This window comes from Mustela putorius, unplaced genomic scaffold, assembly GCF_011764305.1.
Source record: "Mustela putorius furo isolate JIRA1106 unplaced genomic scaffold, ASM1176430v1.1 tig00537227_pilon_pilon_pilon, whole genome shotgun sequence".
NCBI lineage: Eukaryota > Metazoa > Chordata > Mammalia > Carnivora > Mustelidae > Mustela > Mustela putorius.
Window position 1 is genome coordinate 46,361,317 of NW_025422368.1, and position 24,464 is coordinate 46,385,780.

The 24,464-nt window shown below is 38.5% G+C and overlaps 1 protein-coding gene across 1 annotated transcript in view; it reads left to right on the forward strand.

Moving 5' to 3' along the window:
- Positions 1-24,464, forward strand: part of TRHDE (thyrotropin releasing hormone degrading enzyme) — a 382,185-nt gene that overhangs the window by 174,069 nt on the left and 183,652 nt on the right. Inside the window, exon 4 of the mRNA XM_004752417.3 lies at positions 24,201-24,355. Coding sequence (XP_004752474.2) covers positions 24,201-24,355 — 155 coding nt within the window. The remainder of the gene's footprint in view (positions 1-24,200; positions 24,356-24,464) is intronic.

The window sequence follows — 24,464 nt, forward strand, 5'->3', positions numbered from 1 at the left end:
ACTCTGAGCAAGTTTGGGTACAAGAGACAGAACTCTTTAGAACTTTTCCTATACACACTAAGCCAAAGTTGTGGCAAACTGAAGCCACAAGTCTCTTGATATTCTTTATAATATTTGGTGTGTATATAGAACATCATTTAACTTGCAAAGAAGGCGGAGTCCCTAAATAATGCTGGGACGATTTGAGATTTGTGGTTGGCCTGGTGTCTGATCTGGCCCTTTTACAGGAGACTTATTAAAGTGGTTGATAACTACTATTCACAATGACTTTTACTTGGGATTAAGGCTTTTTTACTCAGTCGAAAGAAAATGATTCAATTTTCAAGTATCTTGATAGAGCTCCTCATTGATACGTGATAAAGTATAAAGGAAATTTCAGCTCTGGAAAGAGAGGGCAGAGATACCTGGGCAGGTCTCACTCTTTTGCATGGGCGTGTCATCTCCGGATGATTTGGGACCTTCTCTTCCTTGCCCCTTAGTCACTGCAGCCCATAGCGGGCGGGCTCTCATTCCCAACCATCCCTTGAAACTGCCTGGCAAAGGCAAAATCACCAAATCCAATCAACATGTTTCCAGTACTTATCTAACTGCATTTGCTTGCTGCATTTGGCATTATTGATCCTTCTCTCAGTCTTAGATCTTAATTTCGTCTAATAGCTCTACCTCCTGTTCCTCCTTCTCTCACTTTGATTAATGCTTGCTGAATCTCCCCTCATGGATTATGACTCATATTTTTGCAGCAGATCCAAACAGAATTCAGCTTCCCTACTCCCCATTCTGCACCTTAACCAGGCCCGCTCTTCCCATATATTTCATGTCTCAATTGTTTGCTCTCCTGTCTAAGCAATTGGCCTTAGAGCCATAAACATAAGGAAAGGATTCCTAGATTCTTCCATCTTGCCGCCCTCAGGTCATTCCTTTGATTTTAATTCTTAAATATTTTTTTTTAATTCTAGCCACTGTTAACTTTGTACACCATAAGGACTCGCTTGTCATGGATTTTCTTGCCCTCTCTTATTTCTATCTCAGATCCACTTTTCTAACACAATAAAGACAAATCTGGTCACGCTCTTCTCTTGCACCCTCCACTGGCTTCTCGTTGTCCCTAAAATAAAATCTAAACTCTCAGCCCGACATATAAGGCCCTCCATGATTCAGCACTGACAACTACAGCTTCATTTCCCTGTACTCTTTATGTCTCACTCAGTACTTCGATAGTATTTTATAGCTTGTTTTCCATGCGTACGGTGCTAGTTGACCCTTGTGTCTTTCTTTTCACTATTCCCTCTGCTTGGGTTGCCCCGTGTTCCCTTTTGCTTTTTTTTTTTTTTTTTTTTTTTTAAGGATTTTATTTATTTATTTGAGAGAGAGAATGAGAGCAGGAGAGCATAAGAGGGAGGAGGGTCAGAGGGAGAAGCGGGCTCCCCGCTGAGCAGGGAGCCCAATGAGGGCCTCCATCCTGGGACTCCACCATCATGACCTGAGCGACCGGCAGTCACTTAGCCAACTGAACCACCCAGGTGGCCATCCCCTTTTGCTTTTTGTCCCACCCCGGTTTCCTCTTCAGGGGACCTACTCAAACATCATTTGTTCTAGGAAACCTTCTTTTTGACTCCTTGATTGCATCAGATGCTCTCTTTTTGTGTTTTCTTAGCATCCTAGGCATATTACACTTACTATGTACTGAAACAATTTGTTTTATAATCTTTTTGAGTCCCAAGAAACAAGGGCTTGAACTTGTCTAGGAGTCTTCCTTTTTGTTTCTCTAATATTTAGCATAGTAGGTCTGTATCAACATAGATATATCAGTGAAACAAACTGGGAAAACAAAGGAAAGCTTGAATACCTCTAGGAAAAATGGAAAACACATTGATTGGAATATTTTGCACTAAGTGCTGTTAATCTGTTTTCTTCTTTTTTCCCCCTCACTCTAACATTATAATGTGCTACCACAACATGACCAGAAAGAAAGGCATTTTATTTCTTTCCTATCATAGATCCTCTCTATGGTTCTGGGTTTCTTATTAATAAGTAAATGCAAGTGTTATTCATTGCAGGTGAGTGAGGCTATGGTTGAAAGAGAATGGATTCTAAGAGAACTGTGGTCCTTGTGTAACGAACTTACTGTGATCAGGATTTACATATCAATTTATGACATAGTCCATAGAAACAAGATAAGTTTTCAATTAAAGTAGCCATAAAGATTGTCTAGTTCATCCTTTCATCTGGCTGGTGATTTTGTCACACAGAGGCTAGCAGATATTTGACCTTGATTAAATGCTAATTTATTTCATTCCTCCTTTTGTATATAATGAAAATGAAATTGTGACATCAATTTAAAGTAAAGAAGCTGAAATGCTTTGGCCTTAGGTCACATGGTTTCTTTCTTTTTTTTTTTTTTTTAATAAAGTCTTTTTTTTTTTTTTTAAATTTATTTGACAGACAGAGATCACAGGTAGGCAGAGAGGCAGGTAGAGAGATTGAAAGGGGCTTTAACCCACTGAGCCACCCAGGCGCCCCGGTAACATGGTTTCTTATAGACAGCAGTAAAAAGCGAAGTGCTTCTGATTTTCTGTGACTTCTTTGATACCATGTTCTATATTTTAAAAATTCTATGTTCTATGTTTAAAAAAATTCCCAAACTTGAAAAGTTACCTAACCTTGGCAGCTTTAACTGCTAAGACCCTTATTTTGGTAGGCCTAGGAGTCTGTCCTTCATCTACTCATATTTGTCATTTAAGGCAATATGCAGTTTAAGGTGCTACTTTACTTTTTTTTTTTTAAAGGAACAATTTCATCTAATATACCTTTGCTAGTAAAATGTCATTGGTACACCCAAGAGCTTTTTAAATAGGCTGATGAGAGAATAGAGAGATGATGGTGATTCTCTCAAATGTTGAACTGAGAAAGACATCCCACTGACCTTTGTTTCAATATTCTGATGGCAGAAATTTGGAAGTTTGTAAGGACATATTTAGAGAACAGGAAAGTATCCACCCTCTTCATTGTGGGCCTGATTGAAGCAATTTAGAGAGAAGTGTGAGATAGTATTTAATAATTTAGTAGGATTGAAGCTAAACTGTATTATGAATGTCTTTTATCACAGTTTAAGAAATGTTTACTGATCCTGGAGAGAAGACCTTTCGAGGTTATGGCGTTCAAGGGTCATGTAGTGGAAGAGATGTGTTTGGAAGGCCAGCCTGGTTGTGGAAGATCAGATATTTCTCTTAATCCTTTTTCCTGTTCCATTCCCGTGTCCTTTACGAAACGTCACTTGTTTACGGCTACTCTAACAGAGTAATAAGCAGTTTTCGTGACTTTCTGTTCTCTTCTGTCCCACTTCAGACATAGGATTTGACTTTCATGATGCTTTTCAACCTGCTTAGTGACTCCTTTTGTGTTTTTCTGGTCTTATGTGACCCTATTGCTAGGTACCTTCTTGTTATTCTCTAGATAGCTTCTAAGATGACTTTAATAAGTGATCGTATAAGGTTTAAAGAAAAAACACCCAGTGACCATTAAAATGGCATCCACAAAGAACATCATGTGCCTCGTTGGAAATCTTTTTCAGACTGCTTTCTGTGAAAGGAAATGACACAATGCAGTGCTGTTAAATAAAGATGGACAAGAAGGATAGAACAAGGTATTTTTTTTAACCTTATCTTCCTTTACAAGTAAAAATAAATTCTGCATATATAATACCACTATTTTTCTTCTGCTCTGAAAGGCTTAGGATTAGAAATTTGGCTGTGTCCATCTGTGTATTTATCAGCAAACACAATCAAGTGCCTCACTTTTCTTATTTTGAGATTTATTGCTTACGATTCCCCTGTTCTTCAGGGGCACAACCGAGGCATCTCAGCATCCTCTCTCACCTCTACCTTACAGCTATGTAGTTTTTCTTCCATAACGCATATATCAAAGCTGCCCTGTCTAACATTTATTTCTGTTGCTTTGCTGAGTTCATGTCAAGCAGAAGTATGCCCTATGGAAAATAATTAACTGTTGTCAAATATATCATTTATCTTCAGTTTTTAAAGGAGGAATTCTAAGGGGATTTCCAGTGATTTATTTCAAACTCTAATTCAATTAGTTGATCAGCTCTTTCTAGACCGGGGGTCACATAACAGGCAAGCTAGGGGCCAGATATGGGCCACAGACATACTTTATTTGGTCTTAAAGGTGTTATAAAACCTCTGAATTAATTGCTAATATTTTACAGTTGGGGATTTCACATTAAAAATCCAGATTGCTATCTTTCTTGAAAAATTAGAATATCTGGTAACTGAGCCTGCATTCCTACATGGACACTGGTTAGCACAGAAGGTTTTAGAATATGAGCTCTCTAGGTATTTATAAGCCCCTTCTCTAGTTCATCCCCATTTATATTGTTCTTATTCTAGTAAACTTCTTAACTGCTCTATGCTCTAAAACAGTGTTTCTCACATTTTTATCTTTATATGAATCATTTGCAGATCTTGTTAAAATTCAGATATTAATTCAGTAGTGGTTTTAGCCTGAGATCCTACATTCCCCCCCCCTTTTTTTTAAGATTTAATTTATTTATTTATATGAGGGAGGGGAGGACCCGAAGGAAAGGGAGAGATAGAATCTCAAGCAGACTCCACACTGAGCAAGGGGTCCAATGCAGGGCTCAATCTCATGGCCCTGAGATCATGACCTGACCCAAAATCACGAGTCAAATGATTAACTGACTGAGCCTCCCAGGTGCTCCCTGAGATTCTGCATTTCTAACAGACTCCAAGTGATGTCAAAATTTCCATCTCAGGACAACATTTTAAGATTAAGCTTCCAAACCAGTCATCCTCAAGGTATGTTTTTTGATCAGCAGCATCAGAATCTACTCAATTATGAACTCTGCTTGGCAATCTGTTTTATGAAACCTTCCTGGTGATTCTAATGTAAACTAATGTTTGAGAACCACCATTTCAGTCTAATCTCAAGTAGAACGTTGTTCATAAAATCACCTGGCTGGACATTAGAAATCATCTGGGGAACTTCCAAAAAGACTGATGCTTGGGCTTCCACCCCTAGAGATTTGGACAGAATCTGGGGTGGCCTCTGCATCAGTATTGCTAAAAGCTCCTGAATTGATTCTAGTGTACAGCAGAGCTGAGAACAATGCTAAGTAAGGAGACTTTCTTGGCACATTACCTGGATTTTCAATAGCTCTCGTCAGAAAAAAATGTTTTAACTCCATTACTACTTTTAACTTAAAGTTTGTTTGTTTTTTTGTGCTATATCTGATGTAAAGGAAAGCATAGCTGATTTCCCATCACGTTCTTAATGATTTCTGGGTTCTTTGATCAAATATGGTATTTCATAAATCAGCTCTTCACAGTATTTGTTATTTTGAAAGCATATCTCACTGTCTCCTTGCGGAGTGCATTAGACTTCTGGGCTACATGGATCAGGAATCACTTTTTGTTAATTCTGTTGAATGGTCTGATAGGTTAGATTGTGCACAACTCTAGAAGGGGACTGTTTGTGTTTGTAACCATCAGATCTGTATGTATTTATTAAGACCTTTTTCTGGCAGATGGCAGTACAGTGCCTTGAAAAGAGGTTGCTTTCTAAATTGTGTAATGATGTCATTTGTGTTAGCAGTAAGGTTGTGTTTAGTCTAACAGATGAGACCACTGTAAATTCCTGATAAAACAGATTTCCCTCAGATGAAAAACATTCAGAGTAATCAATCATTTGGCAAATAAACAGTGGCTCAGTTTAGTATCAGTGTTAAGCATTTAATAGTTTTTAATTAGCTTCTATAAACTTAGGGTGGAAGTGTTCCAATAAAAATGTATTTGAAAGCCATATTTTTAAAAAATTATTTATTTCTTTTCAGCGTAACAGTATTCATTGTTTTTGCACCACACCCAGTGCTCCATGCAATCTGTGCCCTCCCTAATACCCACCACCTGGTTCCCCCAACCCACCCCCACCCCATCAAAACCCTCAGGTTGTTTTTCAGAGTCCATAGTCTCTCATGATTCACCTCCCCTTCCAATTTCCCTCAACTCCCTTCTCCTCTCAATCTCCCCTGTCCTCCATGTTATTTGTTATGCTCCGCAAATAAGTGAAACCGTGTGATAATTGACTCTCTCTGCTTGACTTATTTCACTCAGCATAATCTCTTCCAGTCCCATCCATGTTGCTACAAAAGTTGGGTATTCCTCCTTTCTGATGGAGGCATAATACTCCATAGTGTATATGGACCATATCCTCCTTATCCATTAATCTGTTGAGGGGCTTGTTGGTTCTTTCCACAGTTTGGCGACTGTGGCCATTGCTGCTATACACATTGGGTACAGATGGCCCTTCTTTTCACTACATCTGTATCTTTGGGGTAAATACCCAGTAGTGCAATGGCAGGGTCATAGGGAAGTTCTATTTTTAATTTCTTGAGGAATCTCCACACTGTTCTCCAAAGAGGCTGTACCAACTTGCATTCCCACCAACAGGGTAAGAGGGTTCCCCTTTCTCAGCATCCTCTCCAACACATGTTGTTTCCTGTCTTGCTAATTTTGGCCATTCTAACTGGTGTAAGGTGGTATCTCAATGTGATTTTAATTTGAATCTCCCTGATTGAAAGCCATATATTAATGTCTAATTCATTTGACTATTTTAGAACTATTTTTAAAAGTTGTGCCTATTATGTATGGCAATCGGAATTATAGGATTATTAAGCAATGACAGTATCACTAAAGCATTTTAGAATAAGCAAAGTGCCATTGTAGGTTAGCCCAATGATTTGAATAACAGCATTATAGAAAGCAATCTAGGGAAGAGAAAAAAAGGAGACATATTATCAACTAGTCATTTTGTTTGCCTTTAGAGATAATGGAAAGTTTCTATTTTTAGGGGTGTGCGTGTGTGTGTGCGCAAGCGCGCACGAGCGTGCGTGTGTATAGAAGAAGCAATAAAATAACTTAAGCTAACTCGGCAAATAGAATGGATCTTTTGCCTTTGGGCTTAAAGTGACTGTCTTGTAATGCCACTTTACCACCTGCTGTTCTATTCAGCCAGAGTGGAAATGAAACATTTTTATATCATAGCAGTTAGTACCTTGCCATATATATTTTCTTAATTTGAGAATGTCAACAGAGTGTGGTTTGAATGCGATCCCATTTCCCCTTTTCCCTAGGGATTAAAATTCACTCCTTCTTGTTCTCTTTGTAGGATGTTTGCGGGTGGGGAGAGCAGCTTTTGATGTTTTTCATTAACATCAGATAAAGTGCCATACTGAGGAATTTTTCAGGCTCTTAGCTGACAACAAAATTATGTTTAAAATAGAGATCTAAGTAATTTTTACATGAACTTTTTGTCACTTAAGCAAAGGAATTTAGAGCTAGTATACTAGGAGTCTTGCCTTTTATAATACAGTTCTGTAAGAGGGAATTGAACATTTGTGGAAATCAACACTGATAGTCCATAATAAACCAGAAAACGTTTATTTCATGTCTTCCTAGATACCAGCAGAAGTCCATATGATCTGAAATTTCAACACTTTTCCCCTGGATTCCAGACACACTACCTCTGCTATTGTTACTGTTTCTTCTGAAAGCTTTCTAAAACAATAGACTAGTTCAGACTGCATCATCAGGAGTAAAAAGAAAGATGGACTAGGGCAGTCATGATGGTTTAGTATCTAATAGCCCTGGGTGCTAATCCCTACTATTTTTGACTTCTTGTTTGAGTTTTAATTTAGTTTCTTTCTCATTAACATAAAAATAGAACAGGATGCAGCATAGAGTAGAGATTAAGAACATGAACTCTGAAGCTAGGCGGCCTGGGTTTTAACCACTGGAAAGGATTTAAAGACATGTATGCTGTTAATGGAAAGGAACTTTTTGTATCATTTTTCCATTACTAGCAAAAATGGACTTCTGAGGTGAGCACTATAAAAATAATTTGTTCTATTTGTAATATAAAAATATTTTCCCCTTTCTCTTCTCCTTATCTTCCTGCCCCTTCTGGTTCCTTGGATTCACAGTCCTGGTTAATGAAATACCATGATCTTATTCATTACCCGTTCATTCAGCTAGGTAGCATGGTCTATGTCTCCTTGGTAGGTTTCTTATCTTCATACTTAATTAATTACCAACTCCTGTCTGTTTCCATCACTGAGACACCTCTATATTTTAGTTAGGATTCTATTATTTCTTACCTGGACTAATTTAACTAGTCTTTGTCCTTCTATTTTCCCCTCTTCCTTAAGCAGTGATTTTCAACTCTTGCTGCATGTGAGGACTCTTTAAAGAGTAAGGAAACCTAGGTCCCTCTTTAGAACAGTCAATTTGGACTTTGAATTGTCACAAATTATGAGAGACTAAAGAGATAAGACAACTAAATGCAAGACATGTAACTCAATTTTCTTTTGCTACAGAGAACATTATTGGACCATTCGCTAAAATTGAGTGAGGTCTGCCAACAGTTTCTACTATATTAATGGTGATTTCCTGATTTTGGTACCTATAGGTGCTTAGTAAGAGGATGTTTCTTAGGAAATACACCATGAAAGATGGAGGGATAAAGGGTACCATATTCTCAATTTACCTGAAATGGTTAATTATATACTTGTTTTCATCATTTGCATGTAGAAAAACTTATTACTCTGAGTGTATTTAAACTAAAATGTGATAAGATATTAATGTTTGAAGAATTTTGTTAAAGAACATATATGTATTCTTTGTACTAAATTATGTAGGCTTGAAATGATGTCCAAATAAAATGGATTTTTAAAAAAAGAACAATCAATTTGAAATCTCTGGGAGGGGAACCAGACATTAACACTTTTTAAACATTTCCCAGCTGACTTCCATGTATGAGAGTACTTGAGATCCTCTGTTCTCATGGCTCCTTTATAGCAGTGATTTTCAAGGTGTGATTGCCTGACCCAGCAGCAGCATCACCATCTTCTGGACACTTGTTAGAAATACAAATTCATGGCCTACCTGGGATCTACTGGATCAGAGACTCTGGGCTTGAGGCCCAGAAATATGTATTTTTAACCAACTATACCAATGACTACTTGAATTTAAGAATCACAGCGTTATGCCAGAAGTCTTTGATTGTGCATCACTAGCATGAATTTTTTTTTAGCATGTTCATACCTATTTAGCTATATTTATTTGTTTTGAAGTAATATACATAATACTTATACCGCTAAATTTCAAAGCACAGTATGTACTTAAAGTGAAGTTCATTGTTACTGAGAATGGATATAAATCAATAGTTGAAGTACTCTTGTTGATAAATTTTTTTCCTTTTTTTTTTTTTTGTAATAACATATCTTAGTCTTTAACCTTATAATGCAGAGGCAATAGAGTGAATAGAGTATAGTGGTTGGGATATCTAAACTAGACTGCCAAAGTTTGGATCCCATCTCTGCCAATACCAAACTGGTCTGGGCGATTGACTTAATGTCTCTTGTGCTTCAAGTCCTCATCTGTGAAATGGAGCTATGAATAGTATCCATCTCAACGAATTGTTAGCATTAGCTGAGTTAACGTGTGCAAATCACATAGAAAGTGCATGGCTGTTAGTATGTGCCCCCCAAACACCAGTTATTCTTACTGAGAATTAAAGAGCTCTCACGTTTTGTCATTTTCTGTTGTGCTTGTATCATTATATGAAGCTCAATCTATTTATTTATTTATTTATTTGCATGAATCTTTTTAAGCCACTATTTTGTTAGGGTTGGTTTAGTTGAACAAGGCAATATAATTAACAAATCCATTTAATTGGGTACCACATGCCTTAATCGCTTTAAAGTGAACTAGTGAAAGAGCCAGTGCGGGGTTGTCTGTGGAACTTCTGCTCTCTCTCCAAGGTCCTGAATAATTTGGCCAGGGGAGAGTATTTTTGTATTAGACCAAAGTAAATAGAAATAAAAGTTGTAATTTAGTTTCACCCCTTCCTGGATAGTCTTATGAAACTCCTGGGAGGGGGGGACATTTCACTTTAATGTGTATGTGAATCACTTGAGGATATCGTTAAAAGGCATATTCTGATTCAGTAGATAACAGAGCTAGTTCTGAAAGTCCGATGGAGATTTCATTAAATAGGAGAACTTACCTAGTAGTCAACAATTGATTAAACTTGAAGAGTTGTAGAGATCAGGAGGTTAGGAGTAAAACCAGCTGAGAAGTTAGGGGTCTTGTATTTGTATAGCTAATTTGGAGACATTGAGGATGATTTTTGGAAAGTATTGTTAGCTATTACTTGTATTTAATTAGACCCTTTGGGACAAAGTACACAATTGTGGCCTGATTTTAATAACTACATCTGCCTTAAGTTACATAGCCCGAGATATAGAGAAGTCTCCTTCCAGCATGAATTTAGAATGGTAGACTCATGAAGTCACCAACATTCAGCTAATTTCAATTGTATACACTGTCTATATATGTATATATGTAATTTATATAATATATACCTTTATATACACTATGTATATTTATATAATATGTATGTTATAAATATTATATATCTACATATATGCACACACACATATGTATGTACATACATTGATGCACTGAGATCCAGAGAAGTGGACACAAGCTCCCTGAGGTGGTTAGCTTTTAGAAGGTCCCAAACACTTTGTAACATTTTCTGCTCAGGCTGTAAGGTAGTCAGGTTCTCAGAGTACCATCCCCCATCCAGGACTGGGATGTCCCAAATGCTCCTGCAAGACCTGAGGAGCAGCTTTGGTGCTTTTGGACCTGTGCACTGTAATGCAGCACTCCACAGAATACTGTTTTAGTAACTATTCATACAGGTTCCAATGCACATGTAAAAAATTTGCATAGTGTATTAAGAGGACAAGAAAAAAACAGAAATAATGAGAGGGGTGTTGCCATTTGCTTTACGGTGGCCTCCCCCCACCACCACCCAAGTGTGGAGTGATCAGTTACATGTCAGTTTGAGGTATGGAACCCTCATGCTCTATTAACTGCGGTGTTAGGAAGATGGCTTCTGGCAATTTTCCTTCATGTCAATTCCCTGTATATTTACATTAGGAGCAACATTTTTATGATGGGTAAAAAAAAAAAAAAATCCCCTCTTCTCAGCATTTCCCCATTAGGCATACAAAATGTTTTCCTTCCTATAGAATATACTTTAGGAGTATAACGTAGTGATACACATTAGATACTGGAGCTTGGGCGGGAAGTAAAGGTTTCAGTTGGATCCCTGGCTCATTATCAGTTCTTTCTGTACTTCATTTCTTGATCTAACATAAATTGAACTAGGGAATATTTGGAACACTTGTAATGGGTTTTGAAAAAAAAATCATTGAGTAGAAACTTTCAGAAACCCTTCTGTAGAAAAATTTGGAAAAGGTAGCTTTTTTTTCCCCCCTACTCTCAAGAAGATATTTATAACAAATCATCAGGTACCTTTGGTAATGAAAGACATGGTTCTTATTTTGATCAATGCCTCTCATCTGATATGTTATTCAGCCTGAATGGGACATGACATTCATTTTTCTTCATGGAGTGACTTGATGCTATTTCAAATGGTAAATCTATGGGTTTGGATTGTTTAAAAAGAGTCTTTTAGTGATATGCCAAGGACTAAATTGATAAGGTTCTATTTTAGTTCTCTTAAAGGCAAATGAGCTTGGGGTAGTGTTAAAATTTAGTAAAGTAACACTGTGCCACCACATTTTCTGGTTGTATACTTGTACTATTTTTCCTCCCCTTTTCCTCTGCCTTCATTGCCCCAAACACCATCAGAGATTTCCCTGGAAACTTTTAAAATTCACAGTGAATTTTGGTCTTTGCTGTTTATACTGCTAGCCCTCTGAAAATGCATCCATTGTTTAGCTGCCATTTAATATCAGGTAATAGTTTATACTGCAATAAGAAGTGATAAAAAATCAACAGCTATGGGCTTCAATGATTTTTTTTTTTCCCTCGGGGGCTTCAACAGGTATTTGATTTTGCTTGAAATTAATGCTTGACAGTTTTAAGCTAAGAATCCAACATTAGTTCCTTTGAATTATATGTTTGCATTTTTTTTTATTGAATATTGTGTGTAGTTCTAGTACAGTTTATGCTAAGAGGGACTGCCTTTAAGGCACAATGAATCTTTGTTTCCACTTTACCAGACCCACATAAATAATTTCTTTTAGAGGTAACCACTTTGTACTCAGACTGTCTAAAGTGCATATTAATTTGGAAATACATTTTACTGACAACTCAAGTTTCAAAAGTTAAGAATGCTCATTTATAAATAGTACTATTTTTATACTCTCTTCTGCTGGAAATGTGAATCTGTCAATTAAAGAGTGTCAAAGAGCTATCCATATCTCCAAAATGACTCCCAGCTACCTCACTTTTGAAACAAGGAAGACTCCTGAGTTGCATGTTGTGGGAAGGACCCATTCCAGCAACTAAGACTCAATAAATAACTGATTAATGAGAGCCCCTACCACAGTATTGTATTCTGCCCCCCACCTTCAAGTGATGACGTTAACACATGTGATTGGATGTTATCTTATATTTTGTGTAAAGGGCTTTATAGTTCATTTTGAAAATCTGTTGAGAATGATATTGAATGGTAAGCTAGTATTACTTTAAAGAGTTAATATTTAATTAATTAATATTTGACTACTTGAGTGCATAATAGCTTCACTTTATAAATTCACCTGAATTTACTGAAGATACTCACAGACATTGTCTACTTGTCTACTCTTGCCTCCTTTTTGGGTGGTTCACTGCTCTTGAGTGATGTGATGTCACACTTCTTCTGGTTTTTCCCCCCACTCTTAGGATGGGGGGGACCCTTTGTGTCCTGCTCCATTTCCCCCTTCCTCTGCCTGTTTTTTTCAAATTTCAGTGCCTCTCAGACATCATCTTGGTACTCTTCTATGCTCTGAATAAGTCACAATCTAGTGTATACCTGTTGATGACTTTAAATCTGCTCCCCCAGCCCAGATCACTCCCCAACACATCAGACCTTTATATTCAGCCTCTCTTACTAGATATCTCTTTGAATGTTCTAGACTTAGCACGTCCCAAACAGGACTGGTCACTATATTCTTCACCCACCTTGACTTAGTTTTTATGAACTAAAATTACCATATTTTCCCTTACTTGCACATACCCTTACCCTGAAATGTACTTTCCCTCCATATAATTCCCTTTGTCTCAATAAATCTCATAATTGACTTTCTTCAGATAGCCTTTCCGCATTCCTATGTTAAGATTTGGGACCTCTTTCATGTAGTACTAATGATAATAATATAGTAATGCTGTGGTAATATAGTATATAAGATAGCAATATAATATATACTATTATTACATATTATATAGTATATATAGTAATAGAGTATATCAATATAGTAATAATGATAAAGGTAATGATGATGATGACAGCGATGCTCTATTGGTTTCTTGTTGATGATGTAAAAAATGGCACCATCCTTAGTGGTTTAAAACAACACAAATTTATTATCTTATGGTTCTGTACATTGACAGTTTGACACAGCTTTCACTAAAGGCTTTAGGGGGGGAAATCTCTAATTTTTTTTCACCTTCTCTAATTTCTGGAGTTGGCCTGCATTCCTTGGCTCATGACCCCCTTCCATCTCACATTGCTTCACTCTGACACCAACACCTGTGGCTCCTGCTTTCACTTTTCAGGACCCTTGTGATTATATCAGGTGCACCTGGATAATCTGGGTTGCCGTTCCATTTTAAGGTCCACTGATGAGCAAACTTAATTTTATTTGCCCCTTAGTTTCTCTTTGCCAAGTAATCTAATATATTCACAGGTTCTGAGAAAGAGGCCATGGACCTCTTTGGATGGGCATTTTGCTGTCTACCATAATATCTAACTGTTACTGAGAACTTACCACTTGCTAGGAACAATTCTAAGCACCTCACATGTATGAGATCATGTGGTTGTCAAGAACTGTGGGGGGGCTGAGATTTTGCCTTGCCCCATTTGCAAGCTCGGCAAGTCATCCAGGCGTTGTTTCAGGAATGCTTGCACAAGACACAAAATCCCTGGGCTAGAGATAAACTCTTGACAGCCCTAGCTATGGCAGTGGCCAGAGATTTAGTATTTTGTGTGCCGGTTCTCTGAGCCCCAGCTCCCAAGAGCAATGCCAGGAAGGCCAGGTGACACCTGCATATGGAGTGGATTATGTTACAGGAGAAGAACCCGAGCCTATGGAACCTGATTCTTTCAGAAATGATGGTATCTCTGCCTATCCTTTGCTGTGGAGAGGACACACTCTTTATCTTTGCTATACAAACATTCTTAAAAAGACTGCCTGGAACAAAAAGCAGTCAGTGTCTGTGCTCATAAGACATAGAGAAATGTGAGAGACCCTTGAGAATTGTGTTCCAACAATAGCCTTCGCAGTAGCCCTGTGAAATAGTTGCAATTATAATCATCTCCATTTTACAGGTAAAGAAAATGAGGGACAGAAATGATAAGTAACATGCCTCATTAAGTAGCAGAATTGAGTTTGAACCTAGGCTGCCTGGCTTCCAAGCCCGTGTTCTTAATCTCCGCTCTGTGAGGCATCCATTATACAGGTATATGCTGTGATGGTGGCATAGACACGGAACTGCAGTTTCCTACGTGTTTGTCAATAATGTCTCTACTTTTTAACGTGACTGCATCCCCCATTGGGGCTTCATGGGACTGCGTCTTTATTGTTCAAGGTTTATATATCCAGTGTCCAGATCAGTCTGGCCTCTCTTAGGTAATGAATCAGTACTTTAGGAATAAATGAAAATGCATCATAAATGAAACCTTAATAAAGAGCAACTTTTACTTTCAACCTACATTCTCTTAGATAATAACTTGTCTTTGTTATATAACAAGCATTAGTCAATTTGACCTGTTACCAAATGATGAGGATAGGGGTCATCCAGTTCGATGTTTATACCTAATCATGCCCATTAAAGCAAAGACCAATGAGTTTGGAAAGTGCTTGAAAGAAGATGCAAAATATGATGATGGAAATTGGAAGTAGAGCTAATTAAAAAAATTAAATGGGTGAGAAAATGACAAATATTCCCTGTGCATATAGGATAAGTCCTTTGGCATAGAAATTCTTTTTCAAGGGAAAAGGAAATTAAGCAACACATGAAAAGCATTCCTCCTTTGCAATTGACAGTAATCAGTAAGTGTCGAAAAAAAGTGATTGCAGAAATGAAAAAAAATCTTATGAATATGTGGCAGGAGAATCAGCAAAAACATAGACTGCATATTATGGCCTAATGCTACCTTGGGAAAATACTAGGAATTTGAGAACTTAAATGCTAAGCTGGTGAATACAAGTGGTACTGATGAAAATTCTGTTATAGGCCAAAAGGTGTAGCTGAAACTAGCCTTTTTTGATAGAGAGATGCCCCACTAGAAAGTCCATCAGGAGAAAGGGTGTTTTGTTTTAAGCTTTGAAGGACTGATTCACTCTTAAATTTGGTTTAATGTACCCAGGGAAGGGCAAAGCTTAAACTCCTCTTTGTCAAATGATCTTAAAAACACTGGTTTAGGACCTAACCACTTTGTGAGTAAAAAAACCAAAAAACAAAACTTCAGAATTTACAATTGGGAGGAAGAAAAGAAGTTGGTTGTTCTCATTTTATAAATACTGGTAATAGGTGACCTCTGTGCATTTCACCTTGTTCATATTAAAATTTCAAATGCAACTTACATTTCTACTAGCCACATATGGTAATTGTCAGAGCAAGGAGTTTTATTTTTTATACTTAAGAATAAATGCATATGTATATAGTATCTTGAGCAAGTGCTAGTCATGGCATAATCAAAATATAACATTTGTTTTTACCTGCTATACCTTTTAAAATGTACTTAGGATCCCTGGATGATAATATGGAAATGTCCTATGATGTAGTCTCTTTTGTTTTGTTTTCTCATTTGTAGGTAGGTCCTATATGGCTTTAACATAAAATCTCAATTCAGAATTTAAAATTCAGAAATTAAAATGCCTAATGTAACATTAGCCAACACTTCATCTTTGTTCAAAGATAAGATTTTTCCTCTTCCAAGCTAGAGCCTGTGATGCATTCAATTCCCCCAAGTGGGGGTGAGCTGGAAAGATCCCAACTAGTGATAGCATTGATTTATCAGGGTTTGTACTGCAGACTAACTGCTTTCATGCACCATCTCATTTAATCTGCATGACAACCTGCAGGGAAGGTACCATTAATATCCGCATTTTATCCATGAGGAATGGAACCTGGGAGAGATTAAGCCATGTGTTCCAAGTCCTCCAACGTGTAAGTGTTGGAGCTGGGTTTGGATCCCAGATAGTGAAGACTCAAAGTCCCAAGGTTTAATTGTTACATTCACTATCCTCTGCAAGAAGGCCTGGGCAGCAGAGCTGGAAAGAAAACTTGGGTTGTGATTGAGATGCTGCTGTTAGAGTAGAGAACGGAGGACAGTGTTGGAGGGGGGTGTGATTTATAGGGTGACATGCAGCAGGACACAGAAGGAAGAATTAGGTCAGAAGTTGGGGATTTGAGAGCAAGATGGATTTGGGTGGAAGGTCCAGGGCAGAGTCCACAGTGCTTCTGTGAATCTGGAGGGTGTGCCTCTGAGTGCTCCTCGGTGGAAGAGTTTAAAGAAGCAGCAGAACACTTCACATGCCAGAGAACCATGGGCCTGCGGACCAGAATTGCAGAATTTAATGCTCTTTCTTAGATGGGTACTGGTAATAGTTATGTACCTATTTGGCTCTTAATACCAGCAAAACCAGTTGTAAGCTATATTCAGCATGACTCGTCATCAGAAGGAAAATGATTCATTTATTTTGCAGTAAGTTCTTGGACATCAGCCATATTCTTGGCACTGCTGGGCCCTGGAAATGCAGTGAATGAAATAAAAAGTGACTTGCCTTTATGGAGGTGAAATTCAGTTGGTTTGGGGTTCCAGCTTTGATGCTGTCTCCCCAGAGAGGCTTTTCCTTGTCACTCACTCTGACTGGGAAGTATCCTCCCTACAACCCCATATTTTTTTTTAACATCTCCCGTGTTATTTTCATTATAGTGCCAATCTTCATCTCTTATTGTTTTATTTATCTGAGTATTCTTTGGCCCCTCCCCCACCCTCCCCCTCCACTGCCCTTCAGCCCCAAAGCTGGAATGTGAGTTCCATGGGAGCCAGGTCATTGTCAGACTCCTGTCCTGAGGCAGAGTAAGGACTCAGCCAACTTTGTGAATGACTGGATGAATGGACAAAATATATTGCACATATAGAGAAAATAAGAAAGATTACTCCTGTGAGAAAGCCTTATGGATTTTTCCCCATTGTGAGACCAAAACTTCTAGGATTAATGTCTGGCGCCTTAGATTTTCCAAGCAGAAAATCGCACATCCAAACAGGGACCACTGCTGTTCGGGAAAGAGCCACTTCCTCTGGTCATACTCCGGACTTGGCAGCGGCTCCGTCTTTTGCTCAGGTCTGGAGGGATTGGTCCCTGAGGTGATGCTCTTGAGTTGCAGGTATCCGACTTCTTTCTTTGGTATTTAACTGTTATCTTCCAGGACTTTCTATCCCTATTCAGGCTCAAGTTTGAAATATGGGTCATTGTGAGTTCTGATCTTAACCAGGACTTTCTTACTACTCTCAAAATGTTTAGATAAATAAATGGATGGCAAATGCATGTGGATAATCGAAGCCAGAATTGGCTGGTGAAGAAAATATTGCTGAGGAGAGCCAGGACTTTAGGGAGTCTGACTAGGCAAAAGGGAAAGTGTCAAGAGAGAGCAAGACCATAGACAGGTTCTTCGAAGACATGTTTCAGATGATATCACCTTTACTCTTAGAACATGGAGTGCAAATGCAATACTGTGGTAGAAAGATCTGAGCTGAAGGACACTAGATTCTCACCCTAGAGCCAGGGCTTGGATGTGCCCAGAGTTAGAGCCAATACAACCTATTCTAGATGACAACCCACAATGATCTGTAAGTCCAGAATCTGACCACAGCATGGAGAGGCCAAATATCCCACACTTTTTCTGCTAGTGGTTGTTTAATTATGTAGAGTACATTAGAATAGATATTTACAAAGTCATGCATCAAAACACTGCCACTAATGCTGGCGATCATTTCAGTTTGTATGTATTATTAAACCCTATTTGGTGATTCTTTGGATCTTTCCACATAGTTTCAGTGTTCCTCAAAGTATAGTGCTGTCACGGTAGTAGGACATTTTCCTTGGTGAAAATGACTTCACTTCAGAGTGCAGAGGAGGAAGTTGCAAGGTTATCTTTAGGTTTAGACTAGATTAATGGGAGCGATCTATTCCAGAAGGAATAGTACACTGGGGAGATATCAAATAACAGTCTACCACAAAGACGTTTCCATATTTTCCTCTGGAGCTCAAAGAGGGCTTCTGTGCATGTAGGAGGTGACATGACATTGGAGTGGGTGAGAACATTCAAAGAAAACTAGTTCAATGGGTTGTAAAGAAAACCAACACAAAACAACTCACAGATAGAAATCTTAGGAGCTTTGGTTTTCAAAAGCCAGGATGACAAAATAGAAACAAACAAGCAACAAAAATAAGATAGGTTAATCTCAGAAGTGGAGGAAAGCATCAATATCCTGTTATGACAGGCCCCAACCAACAAACAGTATGATAATTCTCAATAATATCAAGCAAATAAGAACTGAGAAGTGTCCATAGGATTCTGAGATTTTAGTCAGCAAGAGCTGTTTTGACACAGTGTTAAAGGTAGAAGGCAAATTACAGTGCATTGAAGGGATCAAGTAGAGAAAGTCAGATTTTTATGTTAATGTATGTAATTGCATTCACTAGAATTATACGTATATTTGCTATCTGTCTATAGTTTTTAAAGCTGTAGTAATTAATTGGAAACAGAGTCCTATGCATAATTTTATCCAGGATTTTCCTTGAATTTCCAAGTAAATTAAATCTGAACCATTTGAATTTTCTTCTGTTTTCAGGGCATATTAAAGAGGATGGTTGCACATTTTAATGGATGTAGCCTCATGACAAAGTTATTTTTGTAAAAATAGAAATAACCTAATTCATTGTGAATAACTCTTAACAACTTCAAAGTTAAGCAAAAGAATATTTCAGGGGTGCCTGGGTGGCTCAGTGGATTAAGAATCTGCCTTCTGCTCATGTCATGATCTCAGGGTCCTGAGGTCGAGCCCCATATAGGGCTCTTTGCTCAGCAGGGAGCCTGCTCCCCCCCCCCCGCCCTCTGCCTGCCTATCTGCCTACTTGTGATCTCTATTTGTCAAATAAATAAATAAAATCTTAAAAAAAATTTCAACTTACCGAAGGTACTTTTTGAAAAAACATCTTCATTGAGGTATAGTAAGTGCAGTAACTACCCACATTTAAAGTGTACAGTTTGATATTTTTAAGATGTGTATATACCCATGAAATCATCACCCTAATGAGCATATCCTTCACTCCTAAGAATTTCCTGTTGCAATCTTTTTTAACATTTAACATTTTAACATCTCCCATCTTTGTCCCCAGGAGACCACTGATCTGCTTTTTGACACTGTAGGTCAGTTTGCATTTTCTAGAATTTCATATAAATGTGTGATTCGTTTTATATATATATATATATATATATATATATATATATATATATATATATTCCTTTTTACTCAGTATAGCTATTTCAGGATTCAACTTTGCTATGTATATCGATAGTTCATTTCTTCTTATTGCTGAATAGAATTTTGTTGATATACCACAGTATCTACTTGCTGATAGACATTTGATTTATTTCTAGTTTTTGGCTATTGGAAGTAAAACTGGTAAGAATATTTGTGTACCAGTATGGATATATGCTTCACAAAAGCATTCTTTTTTTATGATTTATCTATTTATTTGAGAGAGAGAGTATGTGAGCAAGTGGGGGGAGGGGCAGAGAGAGAGAAACTCAAGTAAACTCCCTGCTATTTGGAGAGCCTGACTTGGGGCTCAGTCCTATGACCCATGAGATCATGACCTGAGCCAAAATCACGAGTCATATGCTCAACTAACTGGGCCACCCAGATGCTCCCCAAATATTCTTAAAATATAAAACTATATATAAATATAAAAATATTAAGAGTCCTTAAGTTATAAAGACACAGAGCAGAGAGGCCCAGTTAAAATATCTCTTAGCGGGGTGCCTGGGTGGCTCAGTAGGTTAAAGCCTCTGCCTTCGGCTCAGGTCATGATCCCAGGGTCCTGGGATCGAGCCCCACATCAGGCTCTCTGCAGAGAGTATGTGGGTATGTGCTTCCTCCTCTCTCTCTCTCTCTACCTGCCTCTCTGCCTACTTGTGATCTCTGTCTGTCAAATAAATAAATAAAATCTTTAAAAAATTAAAAAAAAATCTCTTAGCAGTTGTTAGAACAAAATCCAATTTTCTTTGGTATTTTGTTGCAAGGTTATTATATGCATAGTAGCATAATCTGGTTTTTTAGTTCCACATTTTCCTCCTTTCTGCTATCCATAGACATGGTTCCCTCTATCTATTGTAAGACCTTTCTGTGTCTGTGAAGCTGCCTCCTATTACTGATGCTTCTGTGTTTTACTCTGTTCTCCATCACTTTTTCAGAGTCTAGCTCCATTTGCTGAAGAGTTCTTGTCTGGCTGATATATAGCCTTATTACTCAGGCCTGACTTCTGTGCCCTTGGAAGTCTGGAAACCAATAGGTAACCTGCTGACTGTTTAGATCACCATTAGTGGTTTCTTTGGCACCTTTAACTGACCCTTCACTGTACCTGCTTATGCTGCTAGTTAGGCTCTTGCTGTCTGATGACTGCCCCCTAAGTGTACCTTCCTACTTATCACCTAGAGTCCCCATCAGGCTCAAGTCAAGAATCTTCTCTCTGTGCCAGTTGAGCCAATCCAGTGTGTGGACTGATCTGCTCACTTATTTTCGGAGACCTGACTACTCTCAACTCTTGAAGAACTCCAGCATGCAGAAGTGCCTCTGTTTTCAACAGGCGTGGCTCCAAAGGATTGTTCATAAGTTCACCTGTTCCTTCAAGAAAATGACCCCAGATGGGTTACTGCTGTTGCCATCTGCTGGTGGCAGACAGAGTTGGCACAGGGTGGGTCTGTTGCCTAGCGTGGTCATATTTAGGGAAGGTCTCAAATTAAAATCTTACACAGAAGAATGTCTACCTATGCTGTATTTGCAATTGGTTCTCTTTTATCTCTTTCAGCCACATTGGCCTTCTTCCTGTTTGTCCAATATACTCACCTCATTTCCCAGTTCATGTCCTCCTTAGGACCTTTACATTTGTTGTCCCTTCTTAGAACACACTTCAACAAATGTATCTGGTGCTCCTACCAGATTTTTGGCTTAGAGCTTCCAAAACCCTTGGAATTTCCTAAGGGTTTGAATGTCTTTGTTATGTTAATGTTGGTATCTTTGTAGGTTGATGAGGTGGCTTTTGGAATTCACCTAAAGATGGGGGCAGATTTGACCTTGCTGTGGACCCAATCACAGGATTAGGGAGTAGGAACTTTTAGTCCTATCTTCTGGCCTCCACCTCCTGAAAGGGGAAAAGAGCTGGAGATTGAGGTCAGTTCTCAAAGACCAAAAATTTAGTCAGTTAGGTCTGTGTAACAAAGTCTCTGTAAAAACCCCAAGGGATGGAGTTCAGAGAGCCTCCCTGGTAGTGAACAGAAAGATTTTGGGGGAATGGTGCATTCTAAGAGGGCATGGAAGCCTCACATCCTTTGTCAGTATCTTGCCCTATGCATCACTTCCATTTGGTTGTTCCTGAGTTATATGCTTTTGTAATAAACTGTAATAATCTAGTAAGTAAAAACACGAGTTATGTGTACCTCTCTTGCAAATTAATCAAACCAAAGGAGGTGGTTGTGGGAACCTCTGATTTATAGCCAGTCAGTTGGAAATACAGATAACAACCCGGGCTTGTTACTAGCATCTTAAGTGGGGCTACAGGATGGTCTTGTAGGACCAAACCCTTAACCTGTGGAATCTGATGCTATCTCCGGGTAGATAGTGGCAGAATTGAGTTGAATTCTCATATTTTCCAATGTCCAGGAATTGCTTGGTGGTGTGGAAATCCTCTTTAACCCTGTGCTGAAATGGAGTCAATGAACCTAAAAGACTGTCCCTCAACCCCTTTCTGCCCTTTCTTTCCTGAAGCGATCATGATTCTGAATTTGGTGTTCATCATTCCTGTACGTGTGTGATTGTATGTGCATTTTGCCACTACTATCTGGGTATGTGTGTACCTGTGTGTGAGTGTCCATTTATAACATATGGAATTAGTCTGCTTATTTTTGAGTATCATATAATAAGGGTTAATTTAAATCTTACTTGTTCCCTCAACATTCTGTTTTTCAGATTATCCATATTGATTTATATAGGATAAGAATCTAGGGGTAAGATTGCTATGTAGTATTCCTCTCTTATAACTATTTTATAGTTTCTTTCTCCACTATCTTATTAAAAGGCATTTGATTTTCCCTTTTCATTCTTCCTTTTTTTTTTTAAAGATTTTATTTCTTAGGGAGAGAGAGCATGAGCGGGGGGCGGGGCAAGAGGCAAAGGGAGAGGGAGAAGCAGGCTCCCTGCTGAGCAGGGAGCCCAAAGCAAGACTAGATCCCAGGACCCCAGGATTGTGACCTGAGCCAAAGGCAGATATTGAACCTTAACCGACTGAGCCACTCAGGCACCCCTCTTCTTTCCCTCTCAAAAAACTATACTGGGGCGCCTGGGTGGCTCAGTTGGTTAAGTAACTGCCTTTGGCTCGGGTCATGATCCTGGAGTCCTGGGATCGAGTCCCAGGCTCCCTGCTCGGCAGGGAGGCTGCTTCTCCCACTGACCTCTCTCCTCTCATGCTCTCTTTCTCTCTCTCAAATAAATAAATAAATAAATAAAATCTTTAAAAAACAAAAACAAAAAGAATACTGTAGCAAACATTCTTGTGCCATTTTTTTCTCAGCATCCCAGGTAGTTCCTCTAGGGTTATTGGGAGTTGGAGCTTTTGGGTCAAAGACTGAAAACATTCTGTTGTGATTAAGAGCAAAGCTCTGGAATCGAGCTCCCTGGGTTTGAATCCTCACTCTGCTACTTCCTGGTTTTCCCGAGAAGCCATGAGCAGCAGCTGCGTACAGCCCTTGTGAACACACACACACACCTTACCCAACCCCTGGCATCACGCGTTCATCTTGGCTTAGGTCCCTTTGGCTCCAGTTGATCCTGCTGGCTTCACACGCGATGACTGCTTTGCATTTCTGTACCATTTCTGATCCATGAAGAGGTTTATTTTCAAGCCTGGAGATATTTTTTAGTTTTCCCTTTTAATATTTTATTTATCACTCCTATGTGTTTGGAGCTGAGGGAGTACATCAAAGCATGAACTTATTGTGTCACCTTAACCAGAACTTGATAATACCTCTGCAGCCTTTTAAAATAAGCACACATCTTAGTATCATCTAATCAAAGATTTTTGGAGCTGGAAGGGATTTTAGAGATAATGAAGGCCAATAACCTTATTTTATAGGTGAGGGAATTGTGGTCTTGAGAAATTAAGTGATTTACCGAGGTCATATATCTAGTTAATGGTGGAGGGCAGGACCGGAACCGAAGCCTGCGGACTCCCTCAGTAGTCCTTTTGCTAGCTTCCACTATTGCAGTCTTGTCTCTAATCTGTATTTGCATGCAACATTTTATTTTTAACAGAACTCAAAAAATACAGGAGCATCTCTGCAATTAAAAAAATGACACATCACATTTTTAAACTGATAGATGTTTTCTCTCAAAAAAAATTTGAGGTAAAAGAAAGAGTACAGTATTCACTGCCTTGGGCTGAATATATTTTCATTAGAAGGCACAATGACTTTTGACTCTGTAGATTTCTGCTGCATTTGGTTTCCTTGACTTCCTGAAACTTATTAGGATGGGCCCATCAATAATGGTGCCGATACTTCTAGCCTCTTCCAACACTGGGTCTGAAAATGAACGGTGATGAATGGATATGGCCAGCGTGTACAGTGATAGCCTATATTTCTGCTGTCATGGAGAAATAGCAGGTAGTTTAATTTAGAAAAAAAATTACTGAGAAAGAGCAAATATTCCCTTTCATTAGGATTTCTGGACTTTTCTAGGATATGAATTTAGAATCCGATATGTCTGTTAAAGCCTTTGGAATTGTTTTATTCTATTTCTAGATCTCTTAGCTGTGCCTAAGCATCCGTACGCTGCTATGGAGAACTGGGGACTAAGTATTTTTGTGGAGCAAAGAATACTGCTGGATCCCAGTGTTTCATCTATTTCTTATTTACTGGATGTCACCATGGTCATTGTTCATGAGATATGTCACCAGGTAGGAGAAAAAGGATCAGGTGTAAGTATGACTGCAAACTATTGAGAATGCAGAATGATTTCAGATACTTAGATTAGGAACTACATTATTACCCTCCCAATTAAGTTTT